General features: G+C 36.3%; 2 protein-coding genes across 3 annotated transcripts in view; one reads left to right on the forward strand and one right to left on the reverse strand.

Moving 5' to 3' along the window:
* Positions 1–1,359: 1,359 nt before the first annotated feature.
* On the reverse strand, positions 1,360–7,097 carry LOC110455179. 2 transcript variants are annotated; one of them, XM_021505157.1, is made up of 4 exons: positions 6,754–7,097; positions 4,921–5,051; positions 2,093–2,319; positions 1,360–1,691 (listed from the first exon to the last, which is right to left on the reverse strand). In XM_021505157.1, the coding sequence occupies exons 1-4, from the start codon at positions 7,077–7,079 to the stop codon at positions 1,443–1,445; spliced, it is 933 nt and encodes a 310-aa protein (XP_021360832.1). In that variant the 5' UTR covers positions 7,080–7,097; the 3' UTR covers positions 1,360–1,442. The 2 variants fall into 2 exon arrangements, with proteins under 2 accessions (XP_021360832.1, XP_021360831.1); XM_021505156.1 differs by having other exon boundaries at positions 4,702–5,051.
* Positions 7,098–14,232: 7,135 nt separating this feature from the next.
* Positions 14,233–20,162, forward strand: part of LOC110455167 — a 28,120-nt gene continuing 22,190 nt past the window's right edge. The window contains exon 1 of the mRNA XM_021505139.1: positions 14,233–14,337. Within this exon, the coding sequence (XP_021360814.1) occupies positions 14,233–14,337 (105 nt within the window). The remainder of the gene's footprint in view (positions 14,338–20,162) is intronic.

The raw sequence follows: 20,162 nt of genomic DNA on the forward strand, positions 1-20,162 counted from the left end.
TAAAGAACTTGAACTTGAACTTGTTTATTATCCAGGTGAGCGATTCAGGCACCTGGGCCTCCTGTTTCGGGAAAAAGGAGTCAGTTATACACTTTAAGTGTAAATGTAATGCTTCGTCACGAAATGAAATAAATTAATGCAGCTAATTGCGAACAATTTGAATAGGGTTTGGTTCTTTTTCAATAAAAACCATAAAACGCTGATATATAAATCTTTTCATCGATTTATTTGGGTGGTTAAACAGATCTTGCTATGCGAACCAGTATTAACAGAAAAAAAAGTTTCATGGATTTGTTCTTAACTCGTACGGGTATAACTATTCGTCAGGAAAAAAGTGACTATCATTACTCAACGTTTTCTCCTTAGTGTTGTTAGAGAAAGTTATTTGTCAACCGAGCCCAATACCAAACGAACAGTTAGAAACGATTTAAGATGGTTTCCGAATGTTTCATTTCAACAAAATGTACTGTTTAGGGTTAGGGTTAGGGTTAGCCCTAACCCTAACCCTAAAAAATGGATTGGACAACAGGTAAGCCTATATAAATCCTCTCAAAACATTCTTCCGAATGTTTGGCGTGTTCTCTAAATTGGAATATATCTCTTAGTAAATGTTTGCTCCCTGTAATAATTCAACAAGCTTTCATGTTCAAGTAGAATTACAATATTACAATGGCGGAGGATATTTCTGATATGTTTTGGTCACATGCTAAAACAAGATGACTTATGAAAAGCTTGGCAGAGGAAATGGAACTCCTTCAGATAAATCATACTGCAAATTACTTAATAATAGCACATATAACACAATTGTAGCAGCGATAAACAATAACAAGTGTTATACAAAATATTAGTCTAGGATTTATCAAAGTTACATCTGATATTGGGGAAATCCCACACTTACCGACCTAATTCAATATTTTGTGATCAGGTGATATATATATATATGTTTATTAATTGACTCATTCTTTTTTTTTTACGAAACCATGTCCTCTTGATTCCTAATCGAGGCTGTATAAAGCAAAGTTTCGTTGCCAGATCCCATACAAAAACATCCACGTTTACCCTCCCATCCGCAACCCCTGTATCCTAAACCCGCGCCTGAGCTATGTGCTTAAGCTGTGAAACACATTACTACATATTCTAACAGACATACCAATAACTACAAATGTACGACCTATTAGGCCTACTAATGGTCGGAATAATTTGAAATTTCATAATCGATGGTAAGTTTAACAAAAATCTCAAATCTATTTGATACATTTTATAGATGATTCAGTTAAAATAATCTTAGTGAATCAAGATCACTGCTAAGAATGCTTTCATATTGTAAGTTTGTAAAGACAATTTTAAAAACCGATGACTCACTTTGCAGTTAAGTTGTCACATACTGCCTCTGATATCGCAGCAACAGTTGCAAACGTTTTCAATGGGAAAGATTTCACCAACTACAGAAATACAATAGAAAATACTACACAAAACAAAAGGCATACAAAAACACAGAGTAGAATGGTGATCATGTCAACACCTGGAGGGTTGGCTGGAACCACTGGACCTCTTGTAGAGTTAGTGAATGATGTCGCGACACGTTTGCAAAGATTCACAACCCAACACCGTATCTGGTGTCTCAGTTGTAATCGCAAGACATCACGATAGCTTTCCTCCGAGTTGACGACGCCATAATGCCGTCCACATACCTTTTTTAAACAAAAAAACAAGACTTTTGTCAGTGAGGACTCTACATACAGAAAGTCAGCATCTGATCACGCCATCACAGGTAGGTAAATGCACCTAAATACACACGCATGTATTACATTCATTGAAGCACGTCCTTAAATGACTTAAATTAAACCGAAGTCAAATACATATTTTTTATACCAAGAATGCATTGCGTTTGCGTGGACAAGTAAAAAAGGTTCCTGGCATGCGTAAAACATTCATGAATAAATATAAAACTCCCAAAATTGAAGAAAACCATATTGAAAAGTATCAAATATACCCTGCCTCCGGCACACATTCATGCATCCAAAACATACATGGAAGCATGTCCTTAAATTAACCTACAAAACCAAACTAAACTGTAGTTCATTATACTTGCCACGTTCATGAATTTTAGGATAGGGACGTCAATATGCGGTAAAGTTTGGCATATTCGCTTCCTTGTTGGGTCAACTTCATCGCAGTAATTCACACACTGCAGAAATCTATGGCCAGCGCCAACCAGAGCCAACGAGTTCATGAAGTTGATTTTTCTCTCCTCAAACACTTCTGTATGAGATTCGTCGATAACGTCGATCCCTGTCATCACTCCAAAGACAGGAATTTCTAAACAGAATTTTAATCATATTAATTTAGTAAGTTAATAATCAAAAAGTCCTATTTTATCAATTCATGCATTTTCACATCAGCTTTCTGGCTTCCAAAGCGCAATATGGCGTTACTAGGGTAGAACGTATAAACAGACATGAACAAAATGATCGCTTTCCGTCCGTCGTGCGTAGACTTTTTACATTTTCGACATTTTCTCAAGAACCAGTGCATGAAACTTGGTCAGAATTATCCTTGGTAGATGCGGCTACAAAATTGTAAAATTGGGATTCCTACCCCAACCACTGGGGCCAGGGCGGGGCCCCAAATGGAAAATTAACCAATATTTTAAAAAATCCTCTTCTCCAGACTCAGAGGTACTACAGTCATATTCTGTGCATGGATGGAAAGATCGTCAGGCGCTTCATTTTAATTGTAAATTTCAGGACCCCGGGAAATCCGTTTTCCCTCGGGGAGGGGGTAAAGTTTACTATAGTTTATATTGGGAATTAACACTTTTGGGTATATTTTGACATTTTTCAGTAGGAAATTATTCTTACTTGGTGAGAATTATCCTTGGAGGAAGATGGCATCAAAATGTAAAATTAGGATTCCTACCCAAACGCCAGGGGCCAGGGCGGAGCCCCAAAGGGAAAATTAACCAATATTTTAAAAATCCTCTTCTCCAGACTCAGAGGTACTACAGTCATATTCTGTGCATGGATGGAAAGATCGTCAGGCGCTTCATTTAAATTGTAAATTTCAGGACCCCGGGAAATCCGTTTTCCCTTGAGGATGGGGTAAAGTTTACTATAGTTTATATCGGGAATTAACACTTTTGGGTATATTTTGAAAAACTTCTGTAGGAAATTATTCTTACTTGGTGAGAATTATTCTTGGAGGTTAAATGGCATCAAAATGTAAAATTAGGATTCCTTTCCCAACCCGAGGGGCCAGGGCGGGGCCCTAAATGAAAAATTAACCAATATTTTTAAAATTCCTATCCTTTGATGACATGACAAGTATTGTATTTCACTTAGTTTACATGTTGATTTCAACATCACATCTCAACAATGAAATTGAGCTACCACTACCTTTAATATAATGCAGGTGACCGCTAATGCCCATGTGCCTCTTGTTTGAGGTGTTGCCAAGCAATGCGCTTGGTAATAAAAAGTAAATAGATTTAGAAAGAAAGATAAAGTTCCCAAATGTTGCAATGGGTCGCTTTTGTGTCCCCTAGTAGAGGGCACAAAGGCAATTCTCCAACTCTGCCGGGGTTCCACAAAGTTGTCGCCTCTTACGAAACTTGCAATGGGAAACTTTTCTCGATCCCCGACCTGCAGGGGTGTACAGAGAGAGGCGCCGAAACCAGATGGTCTTTAACCGTCTCCGGATGGGTCATTCATACATAACCCAAAGTTATTTACCGACGCATGAAGACCAGCCTCAATGCATAGCGTGTCAGGAACCATTTACAGTATAAGATTTTATATAAGATTTTGGCGACCTTCTTTCAACTCGAGAACATTTCTGTAATAACGTCTTAAATATTTTTTGAAAAAAACACCTGTCCGTACACTATTAGGCCAACTGAAAGCTGTTTGTCTTTTAAATAAAATATGAGTCATCATAGCCACTTTCATTATTCAATTAACGTTAGTCTTTTACCTCAAATTTATTTTGATGTTTATATTTTGCTATTATTTTTGTTGACAATTTGTTAGCCCTAATTACTTAGCCTGTGTTAATAGGCCGTAAAGGAAACGCCCCTGTTTCACAGCATCCATTTACATACAATTAAGCCTTCTTTGCTAAAGGATCGATCTAGACTAACTTAGTTGAAATGCCTTCTTACCGAAGAAGGAATTCAGAGATTCAAAGTGAACCAGTTGTTGCCATTCCCCTAAATGCTGAACGCTAAGCAGGGAATAACAACTACAAATTTTAAGGACTTTGGTATGTCCCGGCCTGACTCGATTAACGTTAGACGACCGCCAGAATCAAACATGTATAAAAAATATATTTTGCCAAAGGATACTCCAAGCCAGATTTATTAAAAACGCACTAAGCTGTTCATCACAAGTAGTATTCTAAAAGAAAAATTGAAGGACGGACCACGGTGGGGTGACAAAATGAAAACGAAACCGATGATATGGCCTGGAGATTTTTTTTATAACTCTCATGTATAAAGATAGAAAGACAAATAAACGAATTAGAATGGTAGCGTGCATTTAAAAGTTTTTTTGTTTTTTTTATAAAATGACTGGAATCGGGAAAAAATATCCTTTCACCCTTTCACCCCTGTAACTTTAGTAAACTCTACCATGCATTGATATGGATGAGTCTATGTTGGTCTATAGCGGCGAAAGGGTTAAACTAAAGCGCTAATTTACTCACCTCTATTGTAGACGTCGTCCGTGGGCCGGACTACCTCCATAACACCATTGAAAAGCCCTTCCGGCACCTCCTCGTTCGCCGAGGCCACTATAACCACACGATCAACCTTGAAATGGTTTTCTGTGCATAACACGCCATACCATAAACGCAGTGCCCAGACACCGAAGGTCTTTCCAAATCTGTAAACTGAGTTTAAGTTACTTGCGTTCCTTAATTTACCGTAAAATATCAGTCGGAGAACCTCCTTTGTGATTTCTTCGTCTTGGTTTTCAAACCCCGTCAGGTCAATCAGAGTTGGCAGGGAATAGTCCCTTACACTAGGCGACGTTCCATAGTTGGTAGCTACAACACTACAGACAAAATAAAGAAAAAAACATTACTGGGGTGGCGTCCATCGTTCGTCTGTCAACTTTCACAAAACAAAAAATACTATTTCAAAAATTGTGCATGGATTGTTTACCATATATGGCACTCACTGATCAGCATTTTGTACTGCATGAAGAAACCAATATAAACTGATGTCAAAGCATGGGAAGCAAAATGGCATTTCGTTCATTCGAATATCATTGAAGACAAAATTTCAGTCAAGATACTTTTAACAATTACACATCAATACAAGAATAAGTGACTCTTTCCTCATTTTGTACTTTGTGAATGATGCAAGTTGACTAATAGAATCTGCAACTCGAGGGGTGATGTTTTTTAGTTGTCTAACCCTCGGTTTAGACAACCAAAACAATCACCCCGAGGGTTGGAGATTTCTCTGCTACACCTTCAAGGTGGGGATGATTTTTGTTCTCTCATCCTATTATTTCAGTCACATCTCCACCGACAGTAGTCTGCCATGTTTGTAAACAAAACCACATTTGGGGTATGCATATCGTTATTTACTTCTTTTGATGACGTCACAATTACCGATGACGCATTTTAATGACGTCACAATTGAACACGTGTTAATCGGCACGAGGATATCTCCCCCTAGGGGGTGACAAGCTGATCTTTCCTGGCTAAAACGGGAGACACACTTGTGAAGGGTGGGATAAATAACAATCTGACCTATTGTCTACTGTATTTATTCGTACAATGTGCATCTTACCACTGATAATTAAGCTGTAACACTTTTGATAAATTCCGGCACACATGGAGGCACTTCCTTTAATTACCGTAGCTGTTGATAGGACATTTAACCCTGAACAACAACACCTACTAAGCATATTTTTTTTTNGCACCCATTGCAACATTTGGGAACTTTATCTTTTTTTCTACATCTATTTACCTCACTTCTTGCTTTAATGTTGAGCATTCGCCCAGGTGAGGAAGGCAATGGGTTCTGTATCCAGACCGAGAAATACAAAAGTCCTTCAAAATGTAAGTTGTTATCCCTGATTAACATTCAGCATTAGGGGCAATTGGTAACAACTGGTTCACCCGTTGTCAGTATAATGTGAACGGTGAAATAGCACTATCAAGTCGACATCAGATCTGCGCGATCACAAGGAAGCAAGAACAGACAACATACCATATCTCCTGCATACACACACGCAAGCACACATACGCTACACACATGGAGGCACGTCCTAAAATGACCTTAGCTGTTAATAGAACGTTAAAAAATTAAACCAAACCAAAACCAAACGTCCGGGGACGTGTTATGGTCTGGGAATCGTCCGTCCGTTCTGGTTTTCGCAAGATAAATTGCGTACAATACCTGCAAGTCTGGGAAAGAATACACTTGTCCACCACTGCATGATCGTACGAGGCGATTGATGTCGGAACCCCCTGCATAATTGGGTATTCGCTTTTGTGAACTGTACCTTAGGACACAAAAGCAACCAAAATTAATCTGCTGCACCCATTGCGATATTTGGGATCTCTATGTTTCTTTCTTTCTAACTGTGAAGCTCCATATTTGAGACCCTTCTCCTTTAGCATCAGATATAAGAGATCTTAACCTTAGTTTGTGTAGATCAACATTTCAACAGGAGGACTAAACTTGCCTGAATGAAGATTTGCCCCCCTTTAGCGCTTGTTATTTATAGAAAAAATATGGACCTTTGAATTCTGACAGTATTCTGGTGAGTCACTCCACCTCCCCGCCTTCCACTGCAGGCGTATTCTCGCCAGCATTCATCTGCAACGGAGGCTGCGAAAGAATTTATGAAGGAGGATTTTCCACATCCGGGAGCCCCGACGAAGACTATATTAAGGGGTGGACTTCCGTTCCCAATTCCACTGGGTCCAACTGTTTCCTTTAGCTGAGCTATCAGGTCCGTTCGCTCTTGCAGAATAGCGTCTTCCGTCTCGCGCGCACTCGGTACAACTGTTTCCTTCGGCTGATCTATCATTTGCGTTCGTTCTTGCAGAATAGTGTCTTCCATTTTGGCGCGGAGGGCAATATTTCTGCAACATGAAAATTCGTATGCTTAAGATCACGGGGTCATAAATGCAGTTGTAAGTGGGAACTATATACATTCCATTGGTTTGCTCGGGTGCGAAATGTTGACTTTATTAAAAGATGTTTTAAAAGGGCAAGGTTTCTTCGACTCGAGCACCTGTGTTATAGATATGAATGTTATCTTGTGAGAAATCATGATTCTGCTAGCAGAAACTCCTCTTATGAAATCTTCTTGAAAAAGCGAGTTTAACCGTAAGTTATTCGGGTAATATACATTCGACTGTAAGTATAATGCTTACAGTAATATAAGGTCTTGTTGAAATCTTCATATTATCGAAGCTATACATTTTTATCGATTTCACGACGTTTTCAGTTTGTAGATTTTTTACGCGATTACTCTATCACTAATTACTATGATTTGTTTGGTTTTATTTTGTTTAACGTCCTATCAACAGCCAAGGTCATTTCTGGACCGGCCTCGATGTGTGTTGTGTATGTGTACTTACACCAACCTACCCTGTCTCCTTGGCTCACGTGCTTTAATGACCTTAGCTTATGATAGGACATTACACTCTGTACGACCAACTCTACAAAAGATGTTAAAAACCCTCCAATCCACTGGAGAATGATTTTAAGTATTTATTCGCATGCTCCCAAGCGGGTTTCGTTTAGTTTTATCGGGTTGAAAGTCCTATCAACAACTAACGCCGTGCTTGCGATAAGCGTCACTGCTGAACGTTAAGCAGGGCATTTAACTTTGCCATTGCCTTTCCCACTTGGGCAAATGTTCAATACTAAGACCAAAACACAAAACAAAAACAAAAATAATCTACTTTCGCCACCACGATTGTTGAATACCAGGTTATATTTCTTAGATATGTATTTCTAGTCTAGCTCCCGTAAAAACTGCTGCCCTGATCCAACTGTCGGCTAAGGTCGTGAATTTCCTTCTGTTGCCTTGATATTGTTTCTTTCATCGGATCACGGTGGGGTCATTTAGCCTCTATCATGTCATTTTTTTCAATTTTACCTGGCTTTCGGTTGATCTCACTGTCATTTCCAACTACATTTGAACCTCGTTATCTGGAACTCGTATAACTCGAAGACCCCGTTTAATTCGAAGTATTTCACCGGTCCCGGCCAAAACGCTTTTTGAATCTAAGTTATAAAAATTCTGATAATTCCGAGAATGAAAACTCGAAAAACTTTATCCCAAAGAGAAAAATGGTCCAAACGTCGTAAGTCTTACTTTTAAATATCGCATATTTCGAAGTTTCTAATGATTCGCAAATCTTTTATTTATTAGTTTATACATATATGTCGCATGTAGAAATAAACACATACAACTGTGTATCATGTCCATTTTCCATTTATTCGTTGTCCATGTCACAAAGGCATTTGTCTAAAATGTATTGGTACAAACATTCAGTTTTCTCGCCATGTATAAAGCCATGAGAAAATAATCTAAGATTGATTACCGAATAACATTTTGACAATAATTCTCAATAAATGGCTTCATAATTATCACACTCATACAGCTGTAATTGTTCATTTACAATTGGTGCACACTATAGATTACGTGTCGATATTGCCATCGGTTACACTGAAGGACAGTATGTTGTAATACGACAAGTTAACAGTTATCACAAATAATTCATTCACTATGAACAGTATAACTCACCCTAAGGATTACACTACTTGTCATGCGTAAATAGGCTCCACAGTTAAGATCACAACCTAGGACTGGTTCGTCGGTTCGTGTTTTTACAGGAACTTGTACGGCACTCATAATTAAACGAGGGATTATAGGAACATCTATAAATGTTGATATGTTTCTTGGTTAACAAATTGGCGTGTACTCGTTAAAAACATCACATACGTGTACGCTACAATACAGTGATCTGTGTAAATCCTGCAAACTTTCATTTCCGATTTGAAAAGTTTTACACTAGAAGTTCTTTCTGTTTTTATTTGTGTTAATTGTGACGTTAATTAATGAATATAAATACGAATCAATTGCTTTTTTTTTTCGTAAATATCTTTTTTGTCATTCATTGACTGTTTTAAGTAGGGCTGTAACGATACACCTATGCCACGATACGATACGCTTCACGATATCTACCCACGATACGATACATTTTGATACGATACAGGATGACGAAATGTTATGCTTCCTCTTCAAATGCGTCGCCATGTTTGATGTGTTCCCTGACTTGTAACTTAAATCTACGAAACATATGCGGCAAGTGGAGAGTGATTTTCCATCGGGGACATTTAGCAGGAATCCAAAATACTGCCAAACAGGCGAGCGAAAGGAAGCAGGAGGTTTTTTTTAACCCTTTATGCTGCTACATTGATTTCTATGTAAAGGGACACCACTGCTGAATTAATTATTGAAATATGAATTAATTTACTTGATTTTTCAAATGTGCATAACTTGAAAAATATGTTATATGTGAATAAAAGTGATAGGAAAATTGTTCGTTATTGTCTCTAGTTTACATTAACGTTTTCAATTCTAAAGTTGCTTCAGTATTTACCTGTACAGGTGGTAATAAAGGTAAGAAATGGTGAAACTTTCAATTAATCGGATTTAAGCACCAGAAAGATCATTTAAAAAAAAAAAAAATCAGCAAATGTGATTGGCAAATGATATCAGAGATAATAAACTTCATTTATGACATAGGACGCTGTACATTTACACGGCGATTATCAGGTAAAAAGATCAGGTATTTCATCAAGAATTGCATGTGATTTGCTACAGGTTTCAAGTCGTCATTCGATATATTTACTGTCACAGTCGGCATATAGTATAGATATTAGCTGCGGTCTAGTTTATGATTAAATCATCGATATATATAATATAGTTTGAAGAAATCAATCGGCTCAAAACTTATCAATGTTAATGTTCAATTCGGCTTCACCTGCAGACGACATGTGCAACGCCTCGGTCCGCCGATATTTACCTGTTTGCGTAGGGCACAAATCTGTTCATTGGAAAGTTACATATTATGTTACACCGAAGTATTTCAACATCAACCATGTCAAACCCTTCAAAATCTTTATTATCATCGTAGGTGACGCTGGAGGATAAATGTTTACGTTACACATGTATGGTTAAATTCCGGAAGTCAGGTAATACTAAAAACCGAACCGAACCGAAACACGGAAAAAAATACCGTAAACCGAATCAAAGCAATTCAGCGCGGTTTTCGGTGCACCGCGGTGTATCGTTACAGCCCTAGTTTTAATATGTTGACTTTACAGATACAAGTTACAAGAACTTTTATTTAGAGTCGTATATGTTGTAATGGGAACATTAGCTCTGTAGCGCTATTATTACGACAAACAAAGGTATAAAAACAGGATATATAAGACAACATGCAGAAAACAAACAGGCATATAGCAAGGTTTATACACACACAGACAAGAAATTCACAGCATGCAGTAATTAAAAACTTGGCACGTACAGAACAAAGTATAAATAAAAATCTATATTAAATTGATGCTGCACAAAAGATTCATGCCACATGCTCACAAATTGAGAAACTATGATTCAGTATTTACATAAATGCCAATATGGCTTGAGTTAAGAATTGACCGAATATATGCTAATATAGCATAAATTAAAAGATGACTTGACAAGCATTGAGTAAGTCATACAATGCGTAAATCAGAACTCTCGATCTCCAGGTTCCTAGTCGGACGCTCTACCACTGAGCTTAAGGAAAATTAACTCTAGCTCGAAGCTAGAAGGCAACCTTAATCTTATGTTCAATTGAACCCTGCCACATAAATAAACTTTAACCTTAAAAGGGAATTGCATATCGGGGTAATTGTAAATGCTGCATAGATATTAACTTTAAAAAAATGTTCAGTGTTGCAAACTAAATATATTTGTCATTATATTAGAGCAATTAAAGGTTATTTATTTGATTTGAATTATTCTGTTAGAAATATATAACCATTCACAATTGTATAATTTACTACAGAATTAAGTCTGTGAATTTACTAAATTTTGACATGGACTTGTCTATGAAGCAGTTGATATTGATGACAGCACGTTTTTGTTGGGTTTGAAAGTATGTATGATTTTGATTCAATTGAACATTCTTATCAAAAAATCCTGTTTCATTGGTATGGAAAAAAAACACATAATAGTTTACTCTGATTGACTCTAAAAATAACTTGTTAGGTGGAGGAAGTTGGTTCATATTCTTCTCTTTTCTTTGACCTATGGTAATCTTGCCCCAAAAGCCACTTCAAACTCTTCTCCAAACTTAAGTTAAAACGTATATATAAGAATAAGACATGCACAGTACAGGTGATAAAGAATAAATTGTAATCGGGGTGGTGGTGGGGTGAGATTGTCAATAATATAGGAGGTGAGAGATTGTTAAGTTACTAGCAACATTTAACCTACATAGATGTATGAATACATTATCTTATGATACAATTCCTTTTGCTTATTTTTTCTCACTTTTGTCTTAAATGTGTGTATTGGAGTGTGGAAGAAAAGCTCTACGCTCTGTCAATATTAGACTCGCATTTAGTTTATGTGATTATTTTCTGGACTTGAGCAAGTCTAATTGTTCTTCTTGTGCAGGCCCTTAAAATGTTTCTCGCACTGTCCCAGTCTACATCAATATTGACGGCGTCATTAATATGTTCTTGAACATATATTTAATTTATGCAGTAATGAATATAAGAACCTTAAAAATACAATAGTCAAAACGTAAACAAATAACGACATTGCGTCCGTACGGTGATCCGGATGCGGTTGGGGAGCGGTCCGTGTATATTTAAGACGATCGCAGCGCAGCTTGTCGTCATAATGAGGAAACCTCTCGTATTTCAACTGCTGGCTTACTCGTTTACTAGTTGACTAGCTAGCTATTTCTGAATTAAAAGTTTGTTTCGAATTTCTGTTTTTACAAAAATGACGAAAGCTTCAGATCTACTGAGTATATATATATATACATCACGTAAATCTGGAATGGATTTAATACTACAAGCTAACACGAAATCGCGATCGGTAAAACTAGCATGGCATGGAATGAAAACTAGCATAGCATGGAACGATTACGCGATAGATTTGTAAACGAGTGCATCAACACAAATGAACATAGAATGGAAAAAGACACTTATCAACTAGGGAATTAATACAAATGAACATAGAATTAGATTCCAAACCAGAAGTAACTAATTCTATAACTTATCAACTAGGGAAATAATACAAATGTACATAGAATTAGATTCAAAACCAGAAGTAACTAATTATATAACTTATCAACTAGGGAAATAATACAAATGTACATAGAATTAGATTCATAACCAGAAGTAACTAATTATATAAAAAATAATTATGGCGGTGATCCCCTTCCATACATAATGTCCAAGGCTTTCATCTAATATAAACACAATATGAACTCACTACCGTTCTTTGTTTACAATTTTCTCTCCCGTACTCTCCTCCATAGTCTAGCTAGGAACACATTGTCGTATTCTAGGTTTATACACTGTAGTTGTCATTGTTTACCTTACAAGTATCTCCATAAAACCATGGACTTAGATAACATCTAATCTAATTCCGTGATAAAATACTGACACTATACGTTCAAGGAATATTTTTCTTTCTAACATTAACACCCCTTGAATCAGTTTGTAATTTTTGTTTTTAAAAACCTTTTTGACTAAACAATTATTCTTTTTTGGATAAAATAAACATACTTTTTTTAATTCTTGAAATAAACTCTCCCACAAATCTGGAAGTGGAACGAGAGAGTTTATATCTCGTTAAAAGTACCGACCAGGACACTAAAGGGTATTACCCGCCTGGTAAATTTTATACCTCAAACCCTTTGGGTATGAGGAAAACTTTTTTCTTTTATAATATAAAACATATATATATGGTAACTGTTCCCGTGGCAGGGAAACAGTTATATAAACCTTTACTGTACTGTAAAGTAATATAACTATGTAATGATCACAACTGATCTCTTCTTTTTCTTTTTTTCTCTTGTTTTTTTTTTTTTGCATCTACAGTAATTATTTTTCATTTTTTAAATCACTATTGTGAAACTACTTCATCCCCCACCATCACCCATCAAACTACCTTTCATCTCATCTTTTAATTCAAGTAATAGAATTTCCTCTGTCGACACACTGACAGAATCAGGAAATAATCTATAAGCAGATATAAAGGCTAGAGAACAGGGCTTGTCCAGCTAGCAGAAATTATATATATATGACATTGTTTACAAATATCATCTTTTAACCTTTTAACTTTTTAAATTACTCAATAATATACGTAATTAATTACGTAAATTCTAAACATAATGGTACCCTCAGACATTACTTATCCTCTATAAGTATGTTTAAATAAACAACTTTGACGGCAAAATAATACTAATATATATCTCCTATTTATAAACATATATACATATATATATATTTACCAATTATGAAACTTTTACACCCCTCTCAAAAGTTTTTTCTTTCTATCTCTTTCTAACTGCCAATTTATACATTTTACTAAATCATATATTTACCTAACAGCAATATAATTCTTTATTTTACTATTTAAATGCACACTCACTAGAATAAAAGTAAAAACTCGCATACACCGTAGGGACCCCCCGGATAATCTCAGCCTCTGGCCAAGCCCGGTAAAAGAAACAATGCACTGTACCTCACGGAAGCAGAGACGTTTCTCTACTGCCGGGTGTAACTGGTTGTCTGAGACCCGGGGTACATAACAAACACAACATATACCTCCCTATTAGAACATTAAAATACACAATAATTGCACTTTCAAATAATACACACAAAAAAACAAAAACAAAAAAAACATTTTCCTGAAATTTTATTTTACAATACTATCGAATAATTTGTATACCTTATTACTATTATAAGCCTTCTTGGCCCCTTTCGATCGCCCTCCCACGAAACAAAAACATTAGTGAGGAACAACAAACCCAGATGCAGCGACTGGTGAAGATGGGCCACGCCGAAATCGCCAAAAAACCACCTTTAACCACCGAACGACACAATTCTCTCTTTCAAGTAAATCAACAAGTAAACCTGTAAACATCATCAAGCGTTTCGCAATCGTTGGACACAGTTGCATTGCCAGGATGGCTGGAAACCCTCTCCTGCAATCAGACGATGTCCATCTGCTAGGATTCCGTGGGGCAACAACAAGGACACTTCTACTATCGAAGGAGATCCGTGATCTTGATGTCGGCCGGGTTTTCCTACAGATTGGAGGAAACGACATCGGCCCACATCAGCTTTGAAGAGAAAGGATGCCAGGTGGTAGTTGGTAAACCTTTTCCAGCGATACAGACCGCGGCACATGTCACCAGAAACATATGAACTTCAAAGAACCAGAATAAACAAGCGTCTATGCCAACTATTCCAAACAGAAAGTAACGTCACATTTTGGAAACTGCGCGGTTTACAACAACTCACAGCTACTGCCTTCAAGGACGGCGTCCACCTTACACAGACTTTGGAGACCCGGTACTCCAGACAACTAAAGCTAGCCCTGTTCTGCAGTCAGATGAATTAGGCATCTTCTCAGATTAAAACGGCCCTTTTTAGGGCCAAACAATTTTCCAAAAAAGTGTCATTGAATGTCTCGAAAACACGCTTCCCCAACCCAACAATATAAAATGGCCATACAAATTTAAGATAGTCTTTGAAAAGTCTCTTGCAATGACGTGACTAATCGTAATAAATGATTTACAATTATATTGTTAATATTTATTGACATATGTACTCCCTACAATCTGAATACGTATATACGTTTTACAGTGTATAGAAGGAATAGAAAGCACGCCCCTCTTGTCTTTAGTCATAAATTATTACCTGATGAAATAAGCCATCAAACAATTAGGGTTACTTTTGAAGTCTAAAGGTACATGGGGGGGATTATATTCATGTTATTTTTAGTAAAACTTGTATTAGACTCAACATATTGAGAATGCTTAAAAATATAAAATCGATAGTAAATAATTGGAAACGTTATTTTATTGTTATATAAGACCTGTGCTTTGGTATGGTGATATTATCTGTAATTACTGAACCATTTGATAGCTACGGAAACTATATCGGGGTTAAAAAGTGGGACATCTCATCTATATACTATATCTTGAGGTAAATATGGAAAAATTAAATTAAAGACGTCATAAACATAAATAAATTCTAATGTATAAGATCTTTAATCTTTGATCATTAAACAGTGCAATCCTAGTAATCTTAATATAATACTTTGTCAAATCAGGCACAAAGCAAGTGACTTAAACTTCTATAAATTTACCGACAATCTTATTCAAGATGGCAGTTATTCTTGTTTCTTTTTCTGCCCGAATTGTTCTTATTTCAGGCTTGATTTCTGTGAAATATGTCAAGAATCTCAATAAGTAATTAATTATCAACAATTTTGTAAATATACCTTATTATTCAGTGTAAATGTATATATGTTGTACCGGTTCAGGAGAAGACTTGTATAGGCACTGCCTGTTGTCTAATCCTTTTGTTAACACAATAACATTTGTTGAAACCAAACAATATACGTTGATGGTCGTAGGTGTATTATACAGCAACAGACATTTTATTACACATTGTTGTAAGTACTATGAATATAAATATATCACGAAATTAACAAGTATTACAAAATTAAATACCTTTAGTAACGGCTATCAAAATAGGCAGAGAATGCTTTGGAAGGGAAGTAACTCGTATATAACTACATGTACAACTCTTAGCTGTTATCGTAGGCATATAATTAACGATAAATTTCGATACATTCTACTGTTATGATCGACCTGACATTTTGCACAAAGTTAGGTAAGTTGAACATATTTATGAATCCGAAGACAGATGTAAAAAATATCGATTAACGAATTCCCGGGCGCGCGAACACCTCCCTGGACACTCATTCCTCCGTGGACACTCAATCCACCCTCGTGAAAATAGTATTTATCGACGTATTTCGGTACTTTATACTGTTATGGTCAACCTGATATTTTGCACACACTTAGGTAAGTTAAAAATATTTATGAATCCGAAGACAGAAGTAAAATAAATGGATTAACGAATTCTCGGGCTCGCGAACACTTACCTGGACACTCATTCCTCCGTGGACACTCAATCCAACCTCGTGAAAATAGTATTTACCGACGTATTTCGGTACTTTNTGTTCGTTCATAAAATAAGGACGGACTCAGTAATCTAATGCTGCTTTCAGGCAAATATTGACAAAGCATTGCTAGTTCTGAATTAACAGATGCAGGTCCGCCTGGATTTATACCAGAAAGAACTTGCATTTAAAAACAGATAAAAACGGTTTGACCGGAACCGCGAAAGGGAGGGCGCCTGGTGAACGAGATAACCGAGCGAGATGTCTTTTTACCAGGAATCGGGAGCTATAAATCTACTTTCGTTTTCACAATGACCTTACCTTTTTGACTAACTGTAATCATAAGAGGATGGTAACGGGTACATGTGGCTTTTTTCATGAAGACAGATTTGCTTATTGACAGTTATGTCAGTATCTATTTCACCCAGGTTCGATAAAGAAAAGGTTTGGGTTGATTTATTTAGCGTCCTATTATCAGCTAAGGCAAGATAAGGCAATGCCCTTATGTGTGTAATGTATGCGTGCATATACGTGTATGTGCTGGAGGGGGTAAAATACAATAGGATGTACTATAGAGTTTAAACACTAATACATCTCCTTGACAAATAACTGAGGTATCAATTCCAAAATAGGTGTGCTCTTGGTATAATGTATACCATCCCGTCAACCTTTTCCCTACTTACTAATTAGTGTTATTTTGTACCTAATGCCCAACCCCGTTATCAATTTAATAAACTTAATGAAAGAATGTATTTCTGAGCCAGCATCCGGCGCACATACACACATGCACTCTTACACAACACACATTGAGGCACGATCTTAACTGACATTATAATTAGCTGTTAATATGATCTTTAACAAAATAAAGCCAAAACCAAACTGTATTACCCCGATGGGCATTTGTTTTGATAGGGCTACCTGTTTTCTTGAAATAGTGTCTGGGTTCCGACAGATACATTCGCCTGCAAGATTTACCTTTTGAAATTCCGTACATTGTACAAACATTATCTATATGAGTTATTTGCATTTAAAAGTATTTATATTCTCTAAACATAAAAATAGCTAATCAATATTTTATATTTAATATCTAAAATCGTACATGTATTAATTGTGCTGACCTTGTAATGTTTACACATGAAAAAAAAGGAAGAGGGAGAGATAGGTGGAGGGTGAGAGGGGAAGGAGAGGGAGAGGTAAGGGGGTTAGAGAGTCCGATTTTTTAAGATTACTGCATAAGTACTGCAACAAGACAGTAAATTTAAGAAAATAAATATCAGACCACGTGGTTGTTCTTTCTCCATGCGAACGGACTAGTTATACTATTCGCTGTTCACAACTTTCTTCTGATCAAATGTTTATCACTTCCCGTGCTATTTAACTTCCGCCTGTTAAATTTTCCTTCAATGTCCCCCTCGGCAGAACACAGAAAAAAGCCCCATTCTGGAAGGGGCCAACATTTGTCGTGATTACGTGCAATGGCTTATAAAGCGGGCCTACTATATCCCCAAATCTACGGGGAATGTCATATTATTAAAAAAATGTATAAATGTATGATAAAGCAAATAGACAATGAACACTCGGTCTGTAAACTAACAATGAATTATCGTGATTTAGAACAATACGCTTGGGAGATATATTGTTACGGTCTTCGCCCCTGGCTCAACCCTTTACATAGAGAGCACGGCTATTTTTAACTGTCACTAAATGCTTAGTATGACAAGCCCCCGGGAAATTATATGGTATTTCCAAACCAAGTACCTAATGACTGACTAGATCTAAGTAACTGATGAAGAACTAGAAAACATCGGATAAGTGTTAGCACACCTATACGGTTACCGTTTATTAAGGAAACCCATTATCAAATTATACAGAGGCAGATACAACAATTCTACAGACTCTCTCCAAATTCTCTCATAAATATGATTTACAATAAAGGTAGACCTATGTCTGAACCCTGGATACCAAAACTATCTGATATATGTAGGAGACAAATCAAGTCTATTTATCCCTACTGTAGTTTTGGTAATAACAGAAATGAACCAAGTGCCAATGAATATCAATAGAAATTGCAATCTGCAATGAATACTACAAAATACCAACTCGATATGAAATATAGTAGGATTAGCAAATGGATAAAATATATATCTATAATTATTCTGATCACTAAGCTCTATACATGATTAAAGTCAAACTCAACTGTCTGAAACAGTTAAATTATCTTTGTAAATGTCAGAGTTTCAATGTTTATTTGTTATATTTTGTGAGATGTCATTTTTTGAATCGTTTATAGACTATTATGGGTATGAGTTGTATACAGGTTTGCTTAATTTGAATTTCCCGCTAATCTTTTACTTGAAAGTATCTGTTGCGCATGTGCGAGTGGGTATGCATCTTTCCGGTAGAGAACCATGCTGTTTTTACCGCAACGAACGATGTCAACGAAAAACGAAAACGATTTTAGCTACTTGGTCAGGAGAACAAGGTATTAATCATGAACATTGAATTGTTATTAACGTGTGAGCATGTGTATTCCTTGACAATTTGGTGAAAGGTCATCATTTTTCTCTACCGGTAGCTTCGGTTTTTCCCCATATAACGCTGTAAATCAGATTTGTAGCCCTCCGGCATCGTATGGTATTACCGGTATTTTTATACACATTTACATGCAAAATGTCAGATAAACAGATTGTATAGTTATTCAAACCAATAAGTAGTTGAGATCAGTTATAGCTAAGTGTCTAATAGAGATTTCTCAGTGTAAATCATTTTAAACAATTCATAAAATATGTGTTGTAAACTTTTCACTAGAGTTATCTCCCTTGTCCCATGAAACGTCTCGGTTACATTTTTGAGTGTATTTTTGCTGTTGCTTAGTTTTGATATGAGGTTGGAGAATTTGTATCTGCAAAAGAATAGGATTTAATTGTGAAATTATTTTACTGTAATAATTTCATTGATCAATTACATAATACAATTTGATATTATTCAACCTAGATATATGCATGTCAAGTACCAAGTAATTATCCAATATAAGGTCATTGATATTTGGTCAACTTTCTTTATAATGCCATTCGTTATAACGACACATTCTTTATAATGACAATTATTTGTGATTTTATACCGCTGTAATGTGAAAGTGGTAAACTGCATAGATATGTTTCTTTGTATAGTAACATGTCTGTTTTGGGGTGATTTTGGAACATTGCGAGTTCATGTTAGGTTGATTCCACATGGCGTTAAAGGGGCATCACGGTGAAGTAACTTTATTTTTTGTCTTTTTTTCAAATACTACGTAAACATATCAAATGAGACTCCTTATGGAAAGTAACGATCGGATTTGGCTGAAATAGATTCATAAAAATGATTAAATCTAAGAAAATCATCGGTATTTCTACCTGTCTGACCAACGTTTTGTTCAGGGATTTCCCTCTACTAGCGCATGCGCATAGCACACCATTTCTTTGTAAACAAAATGACTGGCCGTGTGAAGTAAGCGAAAGAAAAGTGTTGTACCGTGTCAGCTACGAAACGAAAAGTTGCCAAATGGTCAAAAGATAGCGCAAGGAGTACGTTACGGAATCATTATTGCAGGTGGGCAGTATTCAAAGGAGAAAATAACTGCCGTAGCAGTTAGTACGGTGCATGTATTCTTCCGGATAGCCGGTTAAGCTGAAATGGAATCGACAGAAATGCTAGCGCTGTTTATGTTATGAATAAATATCTAAAACTATTAAGCTCGCTAGTATCTTTGTCCGAGTTTGAACACAGATGAACTTAGTTTAATATGTTAATGGGCGTGTATTGGAGAGAGTTTACTTGTGTTTCTATAAATATACAGTGGTTGATGCGAAAGGAAGGGATAAGTGACTGGTTATTTTGATTTTTCCATGAGGCCCTCCAAGGGATAACTGTTGTGATGGC

The sequence above is a fragment of the Mizuhopecten yessoensis genome, unplaced genomic scaffold (assembly GCF_002113885.1).
Source record: "Mizuhopecten yessoensis strain PY_sf001 unplaced genomic scaffold, ASM211388v2 scaffold8149, whole genome shotgun sequence".
Taxonomy (NCBI): Eukaryota; Metazoa; Mollusca; class Bivalvia; order Pectinida; family Pectinidae; genus Mizuhopecten; species Mizuhopecten yessoensis.

What these genes read in the sequence shown, in the direction of transcription:
- LOC110455179 (XM_021505156.1), bottom strand. Translation starts at nt 7,079, where the DNA reads ATGGAAGACACTATTCTGCAAGAACGAACGCAAATGATAGATCAGCCG. An exon ending in AATACTGTCAGAATTCAAAG is followed by an intron (nt 5,052 to 6,753) that starts GTCCATATTTTT and finishes TTTTGTCTGTAG; the next exon opens with TGTTGTAGCTACCAACTATG. An exon ending in TCCTAAAATTCATGAACGTG is followed by an intron (nt 1,692 to 2,092) that starts GCAAGTATAATG and finishes TGTTTAAAAAAG; the next exon opens with GTATGTGGACGGCATTATGG.